Here is an 18,463-nt window from a genome sequence, read left to right as displayed (position 1 = left end):
CGTACGTCACATCACGAATCAGCCGAACCATTCATCTGGTGAGTCACAAGGAATTAGCCAATCATCCGAAACAATCTGTCCTTTTGGGGCATGGGATGCAGTCGTACTAACGCCGGTAACGATGCAGAACCAATCCATTATGGTGTCTGCTCAATTCGAGCCCAGTCGGGTGCATCCGCGTCGGCGGCCGGTCTTAAACACGTCGCTGGCCCCTGATGCGGAGTCCAGTTCTTCTTCCAAAATGCAACTGAAGAAGGGCGAGACATTTAATACCCCGACTAACCCGCCGTCGAATGATAGTGATCCAGTGTTGAACATTCGATCTCTTCCTCGTCGCTCGCCAACTTCTCTTGACGCTCTTGCCCTTAGTGAACAGCGTATGGCGTCGATTCTTGAGCGCTTGACCCTCGACGATCAGCCTGAGGAGAAAACATCTTCTGCTCAGGACGTCGATGGCCTTGGTGGTGTAAACGAGTCCAAGTCTGCCATCTCCGGTGCCTCGAAGCCGTCGAGTGATGATGGGTATGATTTGTTCCCGTCGCATAAGAAGCATCAACAACAACAACGCGATTACGACAATGGCCACGAATCCGACAGTGGTCTTGGATCATCAGTCAGCAGCGAGTCGTTGCCCGATGCCGCTGAAAAATGTATGAAGCTGATTGGCTCCTTCGCTTGCCCCACAGCAAACAATCCATCCCCAGCCCTATCTTTCTTCCTATTCGGGCCTTAGCTAACCTCCTTTTTTTCCTATTTGGGTAGTGTATAAGAATGACTCGCACCTAGGAAAATCGGCCATTACGACTGCTGCCTCAGACTTTGACCAAGGCACCACTCCGCGACGCCAATTGTCCTACTCGGCGTGCAAGCAGATAGAGCGCTATGTTCTGGTCCCTATACTGAAGGAGGCCAAGCTCAAACCGTTCCATCCCCTTGTCAGGACAATCCCAAGTCGAATCGTGAACAAGCAGATTGTTTGCCTACGAGATCTCGAGAAAATCCTCCTGTGGCTCGCTCCTGTAAGTCCGCGCCTTTCTTGTGCTTTCTACTTCTTCCGGCTTTCTTCATTTCCCAATTCTCCTCCTTCTCCAACCTTTCTTCCTCTTCCAACCCTTCTCCTTCGCCAACTCTTCTTCCTTTCCCAACTTTCCTGCTCCGCAAAATTTCCTCTCCACACAACTCTCCTCCTCCACCAACCTTATTCCTCTCGCACCTCTTCTCCTTCTCGCAACTCTCATGTCCTGTCCGACCTTTCCTCCTTCCGCAACTCTCCTCTCGTCTCATCCCACCTCCGTCCATCCCATCCGTCTCATTCTCTCATACTTCCGGCGTTCTGGTTGAAGCTCATAAAGTCTCTTGCTTCAGAAATTCTCGGCGTCTCGCTCTTCTTATCTCAGCTTCTGCGAGTTCACCATCCAGTGTCTCCACACGTCGACATCTCATCTCAACTCCCGGGATCAGCGGCTTCCCGCTGATCGCCCATACACTAACGGTTACTTCCTCGACCTTGTCACCCAGGTTCGACGCTACGCCGCCATGATTCAGGCTAATCGCCAGCGGGTCCAAATGACCCAGGACACTCAGGCTCAGTCCGCCAACAAGGACGAACCGTCCTCCCTGTGAGTTAACGTGACCCGGTTTTGCTCCCAACTTTCACCATACTGATGACTTGACAGGATTACTTCCGCCGCCCTCGAGGGTGGTCTCTCCAAGAACGGACGCCCCGTCGAGTTAGTTATCCTGCAGGATGGCAAGCTTATCTCCATGGCCACCGGCCTTCCATACGAGGGAGATGCCCCTGCTACCTACAAGCGTGCCATCGCTCTCGATGATGATGAGGATCTCGATGAGGGTGTCATGCGATCCATGGCTCGCCGCAAGAAGAACGCGCCTCCAATGGACATCAACAAGAAGTGCTCTCACTGCGACAAGGTCTTCAAGCGTCCTTGCGACTTGACCAAGCACGAGAAGACCCATTCGCGCCCCTGGAAGTGCACCGACACCACCTGCAAATACAACCAAATCGGCTGGCCAACCGAAAAGGAGCGTGATCGCCACATGAATGACAAGCACGCCGACAGCCCCAACACCTTCAACTGCCACTTCGCGCCCTGCCCTTACTCCTCCAAGCGTGAGAGCAACTGCAAGCAGCACATGGAGAAGGCCCATGGCTGGGTTTACATCCGCTCCAAGCACAGCTCTCGTGCTCTCGGTGCCAAGAGCAAGCGCGGTACCAAGAGCCCCTCTGTCCAGGCCACTCCCGACACCCCCAGTGTGTCTACTCCGGCATCCGGCCCGACCGACTTCAGTACCCCTAGCGTGGGCCCGACTCTCTCTCCCTTCGAGGCGAGTATGGATGACGAGGACGAACTTGAGATCAACTTCGCGGACCCCCTACTCAGTTGCCCATGGACCCTACCAACCTGGCCAACTTCTTCGCCTCCCTCCCTGATCAGCCGCCGGACACGTGCAATCCCAACTTCCAAGTGACTGGAGTCCCTGGTTATCCGAATGTTTACGGCAACTCGATTGGTGTTAGCCACTCCGCTGGTGTCGTCTCCCCTGGTATCAATCAGCCAACTGGCTATGACAATGCGGCTGGTTTTGCCAACTCGACCGGCTATGGCCACGCGACCGGTTACGATAACTCCCCCGGTTTCGACAATTCCGCTGCCTACAACCACTCGACTGGCTTTGACGAGTCGACTGGTTTCAACACCTCTGCTTACCAGGCATCTTCGGGAGACATGACCAATGACCAGATGTTCTCCCATTTCGACCATAGTCTCGCGAGCCTTCAGGCTCAATTCGCCGCTGCCGACCGGAACAGCCTGATTCCATCCATTGTGTCGGAGCCCGTTCCAGACCTCGGCGAGTCTGGCTCCATGTCTGGTACTCTGTCTCTAGCCGAATCCCCTCAGGCGACTGCTGACACCAGCAGCGCCCTCCTCGACATCGACTGGAGCGGCCTGGGAAACATGGACAATATGAACTTGTCCAGCGGAATGGAGGACCTGGCCTCGTTCCAGGTCGATGGTGCCCAATGCGCCACAAACGGCCATGTCTCCGGTCTGTCTCCGGGCGCTCAGGGGAACTTGATGTTGTATTCCCCGGAGTCCGGCCTCTCCGGTGGCAATATTTCGGCCAACTTTCCTTATGGCCTCCCAGCGGCCCAGCAGGCGTTGGGTGACTTCACCCTTTTTGGCGACACCCAGCTACAGGGCGTCAGCCATTCGCAGGGCTGTTTCGCCGAATTCGACTAGGTGTCGCTCGACGAAGGTATTGTGGCGATGGAGAACCAGCTAGAGATGGACATACTTTCCGAGAAGTTGGGACTCCCCTCTTCTCTATCCTCGTAGATGGATTTCTTCTGCGGTTTCTTTCTTTTTGCTACATTCAATCTTGTTTGTAGCTCATGACCTGCCATTTTCTTTTCTTAGATTAATGTGATCTCAACTAAGAATTTAATGACCAAATGTGATTTGATTTTCGATACGATACCCCTTTCTCTCTAATTCTAATGAATAACTTATGATTTCTAGTCTTCCTAATTAGTTAAGAAAGATATTAGCTATAATACTTACCTAGAGAGTGCCCTATACTACACCGATACTCTATATCCTCTCTATCCGCAGCAAGGACCACTATCTCTGCGAAAGGGCAATAGCGAGGGCCTTACAACTGGCCAGTTGCAGGGCCCGTTCATCGACTACGACTAAACGTCGTTCGATGAAACTCTTGTTGAAATGAATAGCCAGCTTGCCCTCGATAGTATGTCGGAGCTGCTAGGTCTTCCTTCGGTTATAACTTGTTTGCACGTTTCTCCCCTAAATCTACTAATACTCACGTTATAATCGAACAGAAAATTCTTCGCCGAGAGTCAAGGCTCTGTCGACTCGGCATTGGTAGCTAGTTTGAGATCTCGATTATTGGCCGTCCTCGATATACTAGACCGGATCTTAGGCCACCAAGGCTACATGGCAGGACAAGTATGTTTCAATCTAGTGATGGTGACTTGCAATGTCATCGGCTTACATGATCTGTAGGAGTTTTCAGTTGTGGACCTATTCTATGTGCCATACATGCATCATCTTACCACATCGGTTTGCCCATCAGCCCTTGAAAACCGACCTCATTTAAAATCGTGGTGGGAACATATGATGCTCCGCCCTGGTTACCTTGAAATCACTCAATGCTCACGTTATAGTTTTCATTGAAAGGTAATGATTAGGCGATAAGATTTCCGCAGAGCCAAGCTCGCGTTAACGATCACCCTGGTGATGGTTTGCAAATCCTAATGGGCCTGGGTTAGAGGATGGAAGATATCTTATCGGCATAGAACTCGGCGTCTAGGCCGCCTGGTAGATAAATAGGGCGAAATACGAGGATAGTATAAAGTACATGGTTATATTATATGATGTCAGATTAAACTATATGAAATTTTCAGTTTTATTCTGACGTTTTCCAAAGTGGGCCGGCCCTAAGATACACTGTCTTAGCGCCTGTAGCATTTTTCCCCCTAATATCTCACCTAAATTCTTCTTGCACGCTTAAGCGCATATTGAATACTCGTATCTAGTTCTGATTCCCTCTATACTTTAACCTGGCCAGACGTAGAACAAAGTCCACTTTTCTGTCAACTTCAAGTTTAATTCAACCTCACCTGCGCCCCTATTCAATTTGGCCCGATTAGTACAGCATTTTATATACCTATTACCATTCTCCACTGTTATACGATCCCGTGTAAGGACGCCTATTTCCCAGAAAATATTCACCACCTAGACCCTACGAGCACATAACCTACTTAACGAACCACAAACCTCCGATTATGTCGGTAAGTATAGCAGGAGAATTATTACTAATGTTCAGATACACGTAGTCGGTCACTGTATTAACTGCAAGGCTGTATCATCTGACAATTTTAGGTGGTAATGCCTGACAGAACATATCATCAATTTGAAATACGCTAGAACTTATAGGGACTAATATGATTCGCAATCCTCCGGGTTGCCGGTGGTCATAGTGTACACAAAGTTACGGAGGATAGCAGTCGAAGCCGATTGGATCTATTGAATCATGAGTAGACTGAACTATCGAGTCCAACTATCAGCTAATTAACTGTAACCGAAGTTTCGATAGTTCTTAGTGTACTCTCGCATATTAGTGAAGCCGTAGAAAGTCGCAAACTAGCTAAGATCAAGCCAGGGATTCCATAAGCCGGCGAATTAGCGACGCTAAGTGCGGAAATTAATATTAATGCTTTACGAAAACTTAATTCAAAACAGAGCTTTCAAGCTAAGGGCAAGTTAGCACGAGCCAGTCATAGAATGAAAACATTGACTGAGTATGGAACAAAGCCCTATAACCCTAAGAGCTAGGATAGATTGAGAAGTCAACAAGGCTTCAATAGGGTCTCGGGGGTTCATATATATCGGAAAGCCAGATCCGCTAGCAGATCTAGATCCAGTGCCTTAGTTCGACTCTAATAACTCCTTGTCTTTAAGACATTGCTCCAGCTTCTTCTTACAATCTCTTTTCGCGCTGTTGCACTCTTCTAGCTAGGCATTCCCCTGCTCCAACTGTTGTAAAGATCACATAAAGCAGCAGCTCCTCCTCCTTAGGAGCCTTCTTCCTCAGCACATCCCTCCGATGGATTCTTACGAGCTAGCGGTGGTAGCGGTGCTGGTGGCGGAGTCACTTTTTTTATATCAAGGACCCACTTTCGGTCTCGAGAATCAGCATCACTAGAACCTGTTCTAATATAGCAGGTATTGAACCAGGAGCTTCTAGGGCATCTAGGACAATCCTAGCATAGCTTACTTAGCATAGTCTTCGGCGCTGGTAATTTCCGGAACACAGTTACCGCTGCAAGGGCTAAGTGCACCGCAGGAATATCTAACCTTATATCCGGGGAGGATCTCTTCTTCCGTTTCGTCCTTTCGACGTAGTAGTCCTTATAGCTATCTTCACTTGAGATCTAGGTAAGAGAACTAGTCATAAGTAGTGAAAATAAGACCACTCGAAGCTTCATTTTCATTGTTGCAAGTACTTTCTATAAGTCGGTTAAAAAGAGGAAAATAAAGGAATAGCTATTAAGCAAGATGTAAAGGCTAAGTGATATAGCACTCCGGGATACCTCGTGGACTCTTATATCTCTCTAGAGCGCTTATACCCTTATCTTCACTTTCATAACCGGAGTAAGGGGCCAAGTTTATGTAGCTTGTAGCTCTTCTGGTTTATGTCCTGCACAATTTCTGAGACAGAACGGCATTCTGCATCTGTGCCTATAGATCCTACCCCAAGAATCATGATCTTTTTGATTATACGCTGGATCACATACACGTCTCATGTGATTCATGATCTAAGACGAATTTGCCTTAATTGTTTTTCCTATCTTGATCTAGCTAATTGGCTTGTTTAATAATGAAATCTGATTCATATTGACTTTTTCCCCACTCTGAAATCGTCCGATAGCCTGACATTCAAGATTGTTCTCCTTGACAGTTCGTAATCCTTTCTTCTTTATGAGCCCCCTCCACTGGGGCTCATACCAACGTATCTAGATAAAAGCATGTAACGTATTAAAGGCCGAGGCTAATCGCACGACAGCTTGTGCTTTCGCACGTCAACTATACCCCTTTTAGATACAGTAGAGAACATGTTCACTGGATCCTTAATATCTAGATTGGAGAAACGGGTTTACTATGTGAATTCATATGCTTCAAGTTTTCCTTCTGTGAAAGATCTTTCCGAATGTCTTTCGAACAGTCTTTCCTAATAGCTCAGGTATCTGTGGTGAAAGGCATAGTAGGTATAATGAGGATATCTAGGTACTCGATGTACCTGTTATCCATAATATCCGAAATTAGTATAGTCTGTCGTGCAATTGGCCTCAGCTTTATTGAATGAAGTTGGTTGACAAATTTCAATGGTTAGAGTAAACTTGACCTTCCTTGCTGATAATTGCATCTATCTAGACCTAGATACTTGAGATGCACCCCTACCCACCTCTTTAACTGCTCGTATGCAACTTGGTCCACCGCGCCCTTAAACTGTGTGCAGCGGCCTTAGGCTGGCGGTTACGAGTGAAGACACCCTTCTTATTACCATCTACACGGTATATGCCCAAGCTAGTCTGGAAGTCCGCAAAGTTCCAGACATGCTCGCCAGCCATAGCCTCAAAGCGATCAAACACCCGGTGATACATATCCAGCATTTGAGTCTGAAACTCCTCGCTCCAGGGCAGACCGAGGACAGAGTGCAGACCCGCAAGGGTATCCGCACCATACTCGGTCATGATGATTGGCCTGTCGAACTTATCCTGCCAGCCTTGTAGCTCTTTTTCCAAAGCAGCCTCTGCTTCGGCAAGGTCGCCGGTCTGCGAGTACCAGCCGAAATACCGGTTGATGCAGGTAACATCGAACAAGTCGGCGATCTTGTCAAGCTGCGAGGTTGCGCCGCCGACGTTGGCGAAGGTGATAGGACGCGTGGGGTCTAGTTTGCGAGCCATCTTGGTCAGTGGCTCGAAGTATTCGCGGGCTCCATCTTCGGCTGAGGCAGGCTCGTTGGCGATCGACCACATGACAACGCTGGCGTGGTTCTTGTCTCGAGACACGAGCTCGCGGAGGGCTTGCTTGTGGGCTTCCCGGGTGTTGTTGTTTATGTTTTCCTGGGACCAAGTGTGAACAGTTGTACTCCCGGAAATTGACATGCCAAGGTTCAGGCCAACAGCAGGGGTCTCATCGATCACGACGATGCCGTTGCGGTCGGCGAAATCCATGACTTCTTCGGCGTAAGGGTAGTGTGATGTGCGGAAAGAGTTTGCTCCAATCCAATGCATCAGTTGGAAATCGTGGACCATGTATGCTTGGTCATGTCCCTTGCCACGTATCGCGGTGTCTTCATGTTTTCCAAATCCGGTGAAGTAGAAGGGCTTGTCGTTGATGAGGAACTTCTTCCCGCTCACTTTGACGGTGCGCACGCCCGTAGCCACGCTGTAGGTGTCGACGAGCTTGCCGTTGGAGTCCACAATGCTGGCCTGGAACTGGTAGAGATAGGCGGCACCTGGTTGCCACAGCTTGACGGAATTGATCTTGACGGTCCCATTGGCACCAGTGGCACCGGAAACGGCGGCACCATCCTCGTCAAGGACCGTAATCTTGACCTGCCCGGACGTGTTGTTGGATACTTTGACGTCGTAGTGAATCAGTCCATTATTTTCTTGAACATCCGTGACAACGGTAATGTCCTGGATGTGTTGGCGGGGAACAGAGTAAAGCCAAACGGATCGAGCCAAACCGGCGTAGTTGTAGAAGTCGTGCTGGTAGGTCTGGATTCTCCTGCCAGTGGCTTCCCCAATTGTAATCTTTCCCGGCGGGATAGTCTCATGGGTGAGCTCATTGTTTACGGCAATCGTTAAGCGGAACTTCTCTCCAGCGGTGACGACGTTTGTGATATCGGCTTCAAAGGGTGTATAGCCGCCGACATGCTCGGCGACGAGGCGGTCATTGACATAAATTCGGCCATGGTGCGTAGCGGATTCAGCTCGCAAAAGATATTCCTCCTGGGACCAGCCCTTGGGAACGATCACATCACGCTGATAATACACCCAGCCGACATGGTTGTGGATCTCGGGATCGACGAAGATGTCGTTATATGAGGCAGGGACTGGACATTCAAGGCCCTTGGGCAATGGTGCTGTCCACGGCTGAGCTGTGTCGTTGGGGCCGAATGCGAGTGAGAATTTCCACAGACCATCCAGGTTCACAAGCTCGCGAGAAACAGTTCTTTGCGGCTTGAGCTTAATCAAAGGTTGTTCAGTAGAAACCAGGCCATTGCGCGCGTGAAGCTGCAAGGCAGGAACACACAGAGACGGAGAAACTAGAGCGAGCAGGGACAATCCTGTGAGGAACTTCATGGCTGCTGGACCAAGATCTTAGGCTCATCCGGGCATCACAGCTTGTTATCATTGAGCAAATATATAGTATTTTCTGAGGACACATCGGCAATTGAAATATAGTTGCATCAGGACTAAGTAGTCAATCAATAGATCCCTGCCGGCCATACTTCAATCTCGCCAAGACGCCAAGAACTGGGGAGAAGAGGTCTTAGCTGTACTACTCCACGGTCCTGGGGGTTGGGAGGGTCCGAGAGACGGCATAAATATTCATTACCCTATACTTCGGCAATGATCTTGCCTCCTTTCCCCGCAACGGTTATTGATGCAACTTTTCAGCGTAGGGGATCAGCTATCTGGGCGATTTATGCCGGAGAAACTATGTAGGTTACGTTATAAGACTTAGCGTGCGCCTGGCGGCCAAGTTTCATCAGGACCCAGAATCTGGCTTCAGTCGAGGTTAATGAGTAGGAAGTAGTGAGTCTTGCGGCGTCCACCATCATTCTAAAGACCAGAATAAACAGTGTCCTCGTCGAAATTCTAATGAGTGATTCAAGACCGCTGCTCAACTGATGGAGCTTCATCTATTCCCGCCCCGGTCCGTCATGGAAGCGAACCGTGCGGGTGCGGGTTTTGTGGGGAGTCGCCGGGGGATGTGGGGGAATATCAGGGACCATCCTCAACTTCTATAGTGGTTCTGTCCCTGCGAAGACGAAACTATGTATGAGTGTATTAAATAGAATGTATAAGACCCTGATGACCCAAAGCGGGCATAACTCAAGGCATATGGACTGTCATAATGAATCTGGACGGCTGCTCGATACCTCCGCACTTCGGCCGCATTCCGCTTTAACTAGTTACCACAGGGCTAGGCCACAGGATAACACCGATGGGGTATAGTTTTCTGTCGGCATCTATTGGAGAAATCTAATTGAGTACAGTCGTCAAATTGGAGCCAAAGCTCATTAGCCGTGCCTGTAGTGACTAATTTGCTGATCTTGGTATGGCTTTTCCGGCTTCAATCGGATACGGACATGTGTGCATATCCATATTATGCTTATATTGTTTCATTAATGCCAGTATCTCACTCCTCTCTATTAGGTCTTTCCAGCTCACTGTACCCCCTATTCTATCATGTTCCGCTATCTTCCTTTCTTTATCTCGCTCGCGGCTGCCACAAACCTCTACGCCACCCACTATGACGGCAATATCTACACACTCTCTCTTGATAGCGGAAACTCGCTGTCAATCACTTTATCTTTGAAAACATGTGGCGATGCCCCTAGTTGGCTTTCGTTAGATCCATCGACGCGCACCCTCTATTGCTCTGACCACTCAGGCAATGCAGTCATCAATGGCTCATTGACTTCATACTCTGTGGGTCAACATGGAAGACTGACCGAGCTCGCAAAGACCACGGATGTGGGCGCAGCTGTGCACAGTGTCATTTATGGCGGCAAGCATGGCAAAAAGTATTTAGCTGTTGCACATTAGTGAGTGATTCTGTTGTCCACTTGAGCCAGATAAACTAACATTTATCAGCGGCGGTTCGGCCTTGACAACCTTCACCCTGCCTCTCATCTCCGATGAAGGGCCCTTGCAAATCCTCCGCTATCAAATGCCCCAACCCGGTCCCAAACCGCAGCAGGATGCACCCCATCCACACCAGGTGATTCTCGATCCAACCGGGTCTTTCCTCCTCGTTCCCGATCTAGGCGCAGACCAAGTTCGAGTGTACGCTATTGACCACCACTCGGGGCATCTAAATGCGTGCCCTGCTCTCAATTACACCGCTGGTAGTGGACCGCGACACGGAATATTCTGGAAATCTAAACCGTCGCACTGGGCACAAGCTCCAGTGACCATGTTATACACTGTCAGCGAATTAGGAGGGCATTTTAATGCGTTCTCTGTCTCTTACGCATCCTCCGGTTGTCTCGCATTCAGGGAGACGCAATCCTTCGTACCATACCCAGGTGGACAGTTGCCGGCTGGGGCTACGCCCGCGGAACTGCGTATGGTAGGGAGTTCTATTTATGCTTCGATTCGCTTCGATCAAGGGTTTCCTCCTAATGATTCTTTGGTGACTTCGGCTCAGCTACCGAATGGCACGGTCAAGCTTAGCCAGATCACTTCTTCGTATGGCACCGTTCCCAGGACCTTTGCCATTAATAAGAAGGGTACTTTGGTGGCTATTGGAGATCAGGCCTCGTCTAATGTGGCCATTGTCATGAGGGATCCGCGGAGTGGAGAGCTCGGCGATCTGGTTGCTAGCTTGCAGGTTGGAGAGCCCGGCCAAGCTAGTAATTCGTCGACTGGGTTGAGTAGCATTATCTGGGAAGAGTAATGTCTTCGAGTTCGCTTAACTCTCCAACGGAACGTCAATATATGAATAAAATAATTCTATAACAAAGAAGAAGGGAATCTATCTCAATAAGGGGGAGTTTAAATGTCAGCTGCTGAACTTTGGTCACACTATGTTCGATGGTTTACTTCAAATCTGAGAGAGCAAGAAAAACCGCAGAAAAACCGCAGAAAAACTCGCCTTACAGCCAGTATATTGTCATAAGACCACACATAGTAAGTTTGATATTCCAACCAAGACGCTTTCATCACCTACCAATAGCGGACATGTCATACCCTCATAGTTCGCCAAGTCCATCACAGAAAACCCAGCTACAGCACATACTTGAACAGCGGAGACTTATCACCCATGTCAAACAGCTCATCCTCAGTATACTTAACCCTCGCCTCATCCGCAACCTTAGCCTTCTGCGCATTCCCCCTCTTATAACTCCACTCAAGGAAGAAAGCAACGAAAAATCCGACCCCGGCAAGCGCAAGACTCAACCCAAAGCCAGTGGGGTACTTTGGCTTCTCCTTCTCAATATACATGAAACTTCCAATAATGCCGCCAACATTTCCAACGCAGTTCATCAGTGCAATTCCGATGGCTCGACGCGACGATGGGGCAATATTGTTCGCGTTCCAGGATGCGGCGGCGGATTGAATCGGGTAGATACCGGCCACGGCGAGGACGACGGCGAAATAGGCTACGCCGCGCTTTGCTTCGAGTGCGCCGTTGAGAGAGAAGAGGATTGCGTAGGCGACTATCACAATTACCATGGGGATGGCGACGAATGGCATGCGCCAGTAGAAGCGGTCGGATAGGCGGGCGAAGATGATGGCTGAGATGGCTGCGACGACGTATGGTGGGGCGGATGTTAGTTGGGCGTTGGTGGAACTGAAGCCCATTGCTTTGGTGATGGTTGGAAGGGTGAATTTTGTTCCTGTTCACAGGTACTTTGATTAGTTTAATCCCAAGTAGGAAGATGAAGTTGAATCGGAGGATAGCCTTACCATAAGACAGCGCTGACTGGCAAAGCAAAAAATAAGCTTGCACGTAGATTCTCCAGTTCTGAAGCACCTTCTTCAGATCTCGCATCTTGAATTTGGACTCATCACTGCTGACTCCACCTTGCTTGATGAACATTGAAAGCTCAAGGAATCGAATTTCCTCGGCGGATAGCCAGCGCGTAGAGAAAGCTGGTGTGTCAATGAGGAGGAAGAAACACATCACACCCAAGACGACACTCAACAGTCCCTCGAGAATGAAAATCCACCGCCATCCCTCAAGTCCACCGATGCCATCCATCTTAGCGATGGCGGCGGCTAGAAGACCGGAGAAGGCACCGGATAAGGCGCTGGCGCAGTAGAAGTATGAAATGCGGAGAGCGAGGTCCTTTGGCATGTACCAGTAAGAGCAGAGATAGATTGCACCAGGGAAGAAGCCAGCCCTATTTTGTCGCGTGTCAATCATGTACATTTTCAGAGGGAATGAGGATCAGGGGTACGTACTCGAAGATACCCAGCAGCACGCGAGTAGTCATAAGACCTGCAAAGTTCTTGACCAGTCCAGTGCAAGTCATAACAATTCCCCAGCTGACGACAAGAACGCCCAGGTAGGTTGAAGGGCGTTTGAACTTCTTGAGAAGGATGTTGCTTGGGACTTCGAACAGGACGTAGGGGATGAAGACTATCGCAGACGTAAATCAGCTTGTCAATAACAGTCCTGGACTCCGACATAGAAAAGCGATAGGAGTACTCACAAATCGAAAGTACAGTGTTGTACTGGACACCCGTCATCCCCAAATCCTCGACCATGCCTTCGATTTTAGCATTTCCGATATTCGCACGATCGATGTGACAGATCAAATATAGCAGCGCCAGCATAGGGACCAAGCGAACGTCCACCTTGCGAAAGACCTTCTTTCGGCTTTCCTCGGAGAATCCAATGTAGAACTGCTCATCATCAGGGGTTAAGCCGACGACACGGAAAGTGTCAATCTCCGTGACGTGCGAAGGCTTGGGGAGATTCTCGAGATGGGATGGCTGATCAGCGATCTCCACATCATCCTTGCGGATAGATCCAGGACCCATAGCTGCAGTATAAATCGATGAAAGTTGCACAACGTAGCTTTATATTCACCTCAAAAACTCAAGGAAGTCGACAACCGCACAGTCGAATCGATGTCTCCTAGACAATCCACGATCCATCGGGCACAGCGGGGGAGACGAATCCAATATATACACCATGTCGGATATCCCCTCTTGGCAAGAAACACGGCGCCAGGGTCTCGCATCACCACCTGAGCTTGACAGCCATCTCATCAAAGCTCTACCCCGGTCTTGGCAACCAGCGGTGGGGGTCTGATAACCTAAATTGCGGGGGATTGGTAGGAGGCCACGGCAGTTTGACTCTCCACTCGACGATCGCAAATCCAATCTCTACGATGTCATATATGGGAAATTTGGTTGCGCGTGGTCCGCGGGGACGGATAAGTGTCCAGTCAGAGCTTCGTTGGCCTCGAGGATGGGCTCAGATCCCTCGTACTTTCGTGTAGGCCAAGGGGATTGGTTCTTGCGGGGTAAACAACTTAGATCTTTCTCCGGGCTTTCTCCGCGTTGCCAAGAGGTACCAAGAGGGCTTTTTTCCGGTGTTGGGCTCGGAAATGTCCTGGAAAAGACCCGTCTCCGGGCGGAAGACGTGAACGCCACAGGAATCGTAGGATAAACATGGGGGTTAATAGGTTTTGTCCCATATAACAACTAGAAAGACTAATGAGTCTAAATTCTGAATCTAGCTGGCCGGGAATCAACAAATAGGAACGCTTTTGCTGTCTCAAAATACTTTTATCTTGTGCCCCCACAGCCAGTATCTAAAGAGAGACATGAGATTTGCCTACATGAACTGGTTGCATCCCGTGTGCCGATCATCATTGGTCCGGAAGGACAGCATTTGCATCAGCACAAGGAACCTAATTGGTATACCAACGAGAAAGATTACCCTGTCGCTGCATGCAAGCAAGTGGAAATTAGATTCTTGTAATTCACCCCTTCTATCTAACATGCATAATACCCTTTCTTTCCTCAAATTACCGAGCTTCACCAGGATCCATATAAGCATATCTTCTCGTATCACCTGTCCCTTATCACTGTACCCACATGATGCAGCAATAAACACAAAACCAAAGACCTCATCGAATGCAACCAGCAGGACCCAGGACCTAACAATGCAAAGGCCATTCACAGGCCCAAGGTCATCACGAAGTAAAAAAAAATGCAAGATATTCGTGGTATCAGGTTGCAAGAACAAAGGAAGCAAAAAAGCATAAGTAGACTCTGCAGCCGCAGCACACGTCTAGTCGGCCAGCACATGGCGCAGCATCACCACGAATGGATCCATCAATTTGAGGACCTCGGTCACTTCAGGCTTGACGGGCTCGCCGGCTGTGCGGCGGAGTTGGTCTTGTTTCTTGATGCGGCGGCGGCGCTCGACGGCGATCGGGTCGTCCTCGTCGTCTTCCTCGTTTTCGTCTTCGGAGTCGGAAGCCTCGTCAGAGATGGTGAGGTCTTCGAGGTCGGCCTGGAAGGAAACAGTTAGCATTGTGTTAGGAAAGGGGAGAAGGGGGAATGTGCGATAACATACCTCGTCAAGACCAAAGTCGCTGCTGTTGAAGGTGGCTGTGCCTGGGATTGTCTCTCCCGCAGTACCTTCGGCGGCCATCTTCTGTCGCGTCTTGTTCAAGTGCCATCTCTTGCGGTCCTCCTGCCACTTAATCAGGGCGTCGATTTCTTCCAACGCAACATCCTTGTCAACCTGACCGACTCCCACGGCACCCTGGAACAAAGCATTCATGTCCATCTTACCGCCCCGTGGACCCTTGCGCAAGAACTCCAGGATCTCCTCAATCCAAGACATCAAGGATTGGAAGAGCCCATTGTCATGCAAATGCACCTCGTGAATAAACTTGTAGAAGTTGTCCTCGTGGCGTGCGCACAAATCAATGAAGGCCTGCACGGTCTGGTTCGGGTCAGCCGAGGCATCCTGGCGCTGGGCGCTCTCGATCACCGAGATCGCGTCGTCAGCGAACGAGGCGAAGTCAGTGATGCTGCTATATACATTGGCGGACTTGTACACCCGGACGAGTGGCTCGTAGAAGATGGTGAAGAGATCACGGAACAGCTGGAGGGTGACAGGCTCCTCAACGATGCTGAGCATCATGGCCTTGTCGCGTTGACGGGTGTACAACTTCAGAAGCTGTTTCATGTTGGCGAACCACTGAGCGCCCTGCTGCATCTCCAGGTCGACATTGTCGACGGCATGGTTCCATGCCACCCAACTGTTGAACACCTTACCAATTTGCTCAGGGGTCAACTCGGGCTGGATGAGCTCAGAGCGCAGGATGGCGACGATAATGTCGACGTCTTCCGCCTCGGCCTCTTCACGGATGATATTCTTAATATCCTCGTCGGCATCCACGAAACTCTTGAGTTTCTGGGTCAAGATAGTGTCTTCAACCTTGGCAGCCAGAGAATTAATGGATTTCTGGAAATCCTTAATGCCTTCATTCAGCGTCATGGAGAAGATTCGCTGCAAGAGCGATCGTGAGCCGAACGGTTGAGCTAGGAACAGGTCCAGAACGCTAGACATGACCGCCGCCGGGTTGGCGATACGAATCACATTCTTCATCAATGTGTAAGGGACAAGGCCGTGGATTCGCTTGGCCTGTGCGAACATTTCGGGTGAATTGTCTTCAGCGAGGAACAAGTGGTATACGGTTGCAGCAACCCTGATCCAGTTAGTTAAAGACTAACACGCATTGCAGATATGGGGATAGCGACTCACTCAATGCGCAGCCATTCGGCGAATTTCTGGTATTGCGGGCTGAGCTCTGCAATACAGGGCTTCTCCCGTATCTCGGCGAAAAGCCTCGTCAGTCCATCTAGCAATAACATATTAGCACGGCACTCAGGGCATTGGAGAGAAAAAGAATGGGAACGAACTGCTCTCCACAATGTCCCTTCGGAATTGCTCCATGTAAACATCTAGCTCGGCGGCGCGTTGTCTGGCGATCTCGTAGAAGCGTTTCTGCTCCTCGATTCTCACTGCATCCATTTCCTTGCGTCGCTTCACATCAATCAACTCCTCCTCGTTCAACGAGATTGGCTTGGAAGTCAAAAATTCCTCCATAGCCTTAGACTCGGCAATCCGCTTGTTCTGCAACATGGTGCGTAGGAACGCACGAAGAGAGACACGCTGTTCCTCGCGGTACAGTACCGTCTGCCGTGACACAACTTCCGTCGATGCACGCGGGGATTTAGAAGAGCGCAGAGAGCTTTTCGATACCGATCGTCGAACAATACTTTCAGGCGCCAATGTTCGACCTGTGGTTGAGGTTGCCTCGTCCGATACACTGGCATCTTGAGTAGAAAGCGAGGAGACCGATTCGTTGTCGTCGTCCGTGGAGCCGAACCAGCTCGATGTGGTTGAAGACTTGTTCTTGCGGGGGAGCGGGGGCAGGTGCTTTCCGGGGAACTCAGTACGTAGTCTGCGATGGAGCTTGACGAATTCGCCATATCTCCGACCAATATGGTACTCCTGTTTGCCTTCTCGGCGCACTCGGATGATGAATTCCTGTAGGACTCTGGTGTTAGAATTTCCTTTCCCAACGTAGAAGGTCTTAGAGCGCGAGTTTACTCACCGCATGAGGATGATACCGAACCGTCCGCTTCACCGACGTCACCCGCACCGCTGCCACATTGACATCCCAGCCATTAATCGCGTGGCCCTCGGGCATGTTGACCAGCAGACCCTTCTCATTCGCGCCGCGCTCAACAATCTCCATCTCGGAGAACTGGATACGCTCTTCATAGCCTGACGCGGTCGGCACGCCTGAAACCATCATGAGCTCCACAAGCTTCTCACTCTTGCGCGCCAATTTCCGGCGCTTGGTCTCCTCCAGACGATCCTCCGAGGACGAGACATGTTTATTGGCAAAGGACTCGAGGAACTGGAATCAGGAGGTACAGTTAATACCATGTGCTACCATGCAAATATTCACTCCACGCATCCCTGGGGAACCAGTCACACGCACCACTTGTAGCTTATCCTGCCAAAATTGCTTCTCCTGCGCCTGATCGAGGAATGGGAAATTCCGGACGTGATGGACGAAAATGTATCGCAAAATCGGCAGCTCCGAATCGACCGGGGCGACCTCACCGAAATCTGATCGAAAAGGCGCACCGAAACGTTGTAACGCAGTAGGGGAGTTGAGCTCGGAGATTTCGCCACGGACCTGGCGAGAAATGAGCTCGCGCTTGAGATCTATAACGCGGTTCAAAAAAGACGTCAGTTCTTTGATTCCAGGCGGTACTGCCACCATCCCAGCGTGTATTCTTGTCCACTTACAGTGCTCCTGCTTGCCCGTCAGGATCTGACCCTCCGGCGGGGTTGCTGATTTACCAGCTCCGGGCTGACCGCCGTTGGCGACGGCCTTGTCATCGAGCGCCGACATGCTGGGGAGTGTGCGGTCGGGAAGTTTGCAGAGTCCCTGGTATCGATCGGGCACTCAATCTGCTTAAAGCACAAGTGGTTGTGGTGAGACGGAAGGAAGGAAAATTTGTCTGCCTGGTCTTGTCAGGTCTGGGCTGCGGCTTGTCGCCGAGATTCAATAGTGTCCGGGCACCACCCACACAGCCCCCGTGAGCGTTTCCTTAACGAGGCTTAAGAATGGGTGGGGGAAAGGTCTTTGGAGGGATGGAATCAGTGAGTATGTGCGATTTTAACTGTGATTTTGGTCTTAGAGACTGCAATTGCTGAAGCGACGAAAGAAACCAGAACTGATGTTGTTGATGGTCAAAAAGAACGCGGGCGGAGGAAGGTTAACCAATGTCGTCACTGGATCACTGGATCTGTGCCGCGCAACCAGTTAATCTTCACGTAACTACTTACTATAACTGGCTACTTTGAAGTCCGACCCTAACTATCCTGCGGCTAATTGGATGATCGTCGGAAGAGAACCAGCCACTGTGTTCCATAAGGAATGACATCTGTGGCATTTCAGCCACCTGGCTAATTTAGAATTAGAATTTAGAATCCTGGAGCCACAGGAACCCTTCAAGCTTCAACAATAATACTACAAGATAGTGATACTGTCACTACGTTCATTTGTACTCCCTCACCAAATGTCAAACTTTTGTCCGAAATTGGCCGATCACACTCTC

At 50.0% G+C, this 18,463-nt stretch overlaps 5 protein-coding genes across 5 annotated transcripts; 2 read left to right on the top strand and 3 right to left on the bottom strand.

The window, feature by feature from the left end:
* Nucleotides 1-139: 139 nt before the first annotated feature.
* On the top strand, nt 140-3,263 carry ace1 (putative C2H2 transcription factor (Ace1); the record flags this gene model as incomplete). The annotated part of the gene is made up of 5 exons (XM_057155525.1): nt 140-650; nt 763-1,019; nt 1,366-1,619; nt 1,677-2,486; nt 2,540-3,263. The coding sequence occupies 5 exons, from the start codon at nt 140-142 to the stop codon at nt 3,261-3,263; spliced, it is 2,556 nt and encodes an 851-aa protein (XP_057006655.1).
* Nucleotides 3,264-7,012: 3,749 nt separating this feature from the next.
* On the bottom strand, nt 7,013-8,917 carry N7473_009585 (uncharacterized protein; the record flags this gene model as incomplete). The annotated part of the gene is made up of 1 exon (XM_057155524.1): nt 7,013-8,917. One exon carries the CDS (start codon nt 8,915-8,917, stop codon nt 7,013-7,015), a length of 1,905 nt encoding a protein of 634 aa, XP_057006654.1.
* A 1,113-nt stretch (nt 8,918-10,030) lies between these two features.
* Nucleotides 10,031-11,243, top strand: N7473_009584 (lactonase family protein; the record flags this gene model as incomplete). The annotated part of the gene is made up of 2 exons (XM_057155523.1): nt 10,031-10,389; nt 10,439-11,243. The coding sequence occupies 2 exons, from the start codon at nt 10,031-10,033 to the stop codon at nt 11,241-11,243; spliced, it is 1,164 nt and encodes a 387-aa protein (XP_057006653.1).
* Nucleotides 11,244-11,572: 329 nt separating this feature from the next.
* Nucleotides 11,573-13,336, bottom strand: N7473_009583 (uncharacterized protein; the record flags this gene model as incomplete). The annotated part of the gene is made up of 4 exons (XM_057155522.1): nt 11,573-12,186; nt 12,257-12,693; nt 12,755-12,932; nt 13,006-13,336. The coding sequence occupies 4 exons, from the start codon at nt 13,334-13,336 to the stop codon at nt 11,573-11,575; spliced, it is 1,560 nt and encodes a 519-aa protein (XP_057006652.1).
* Nucleotides 13,337-14,597: 1,261 nt separating this feature from the next.
* On the bottom strand, nt 14,598-17,754 carry N7473_009582 (PX domain-containing protein; the record flags this gene model as incomplete). Its single annotated transcript, XM_057155521.1, has 7 exons — nt 14,598-14,822; nt 14,886-16,029; nt 16,086-16,182; nt 16,244-16,874; nt 16,942-17,250; nt 17,335-17,564; nt 17,649-17,754. 7 exons carry the CDS (start codon nt 17,752-17,754, stop codon nt 14,598-14,600), a joined length of 2,742 nt encoding a protein of 913 aa, XP_057006651.1.
* Between the last annotated feature and the right edge of the window lie 709 nt (nt 17,755-18,463).

The sequence above is a fragment of the Penicillium subrubescens genome, assembly GCF_028828155.1.
Source record: "Penicillium subrubescens strain IBT 31985 chromosome Unknown utg000006l_segment0_segment0, whole genome shotgun sequence".
NCBI lineage: Eukaryota > Fungi > Ascomycota > Eurotiomycetes > Eurotiales > Aspergillaceae > Penicillium > Penicillium subrubescens.
This window is presented reverse-complemented; position numbering and strand designations above follow the sequence as displayed.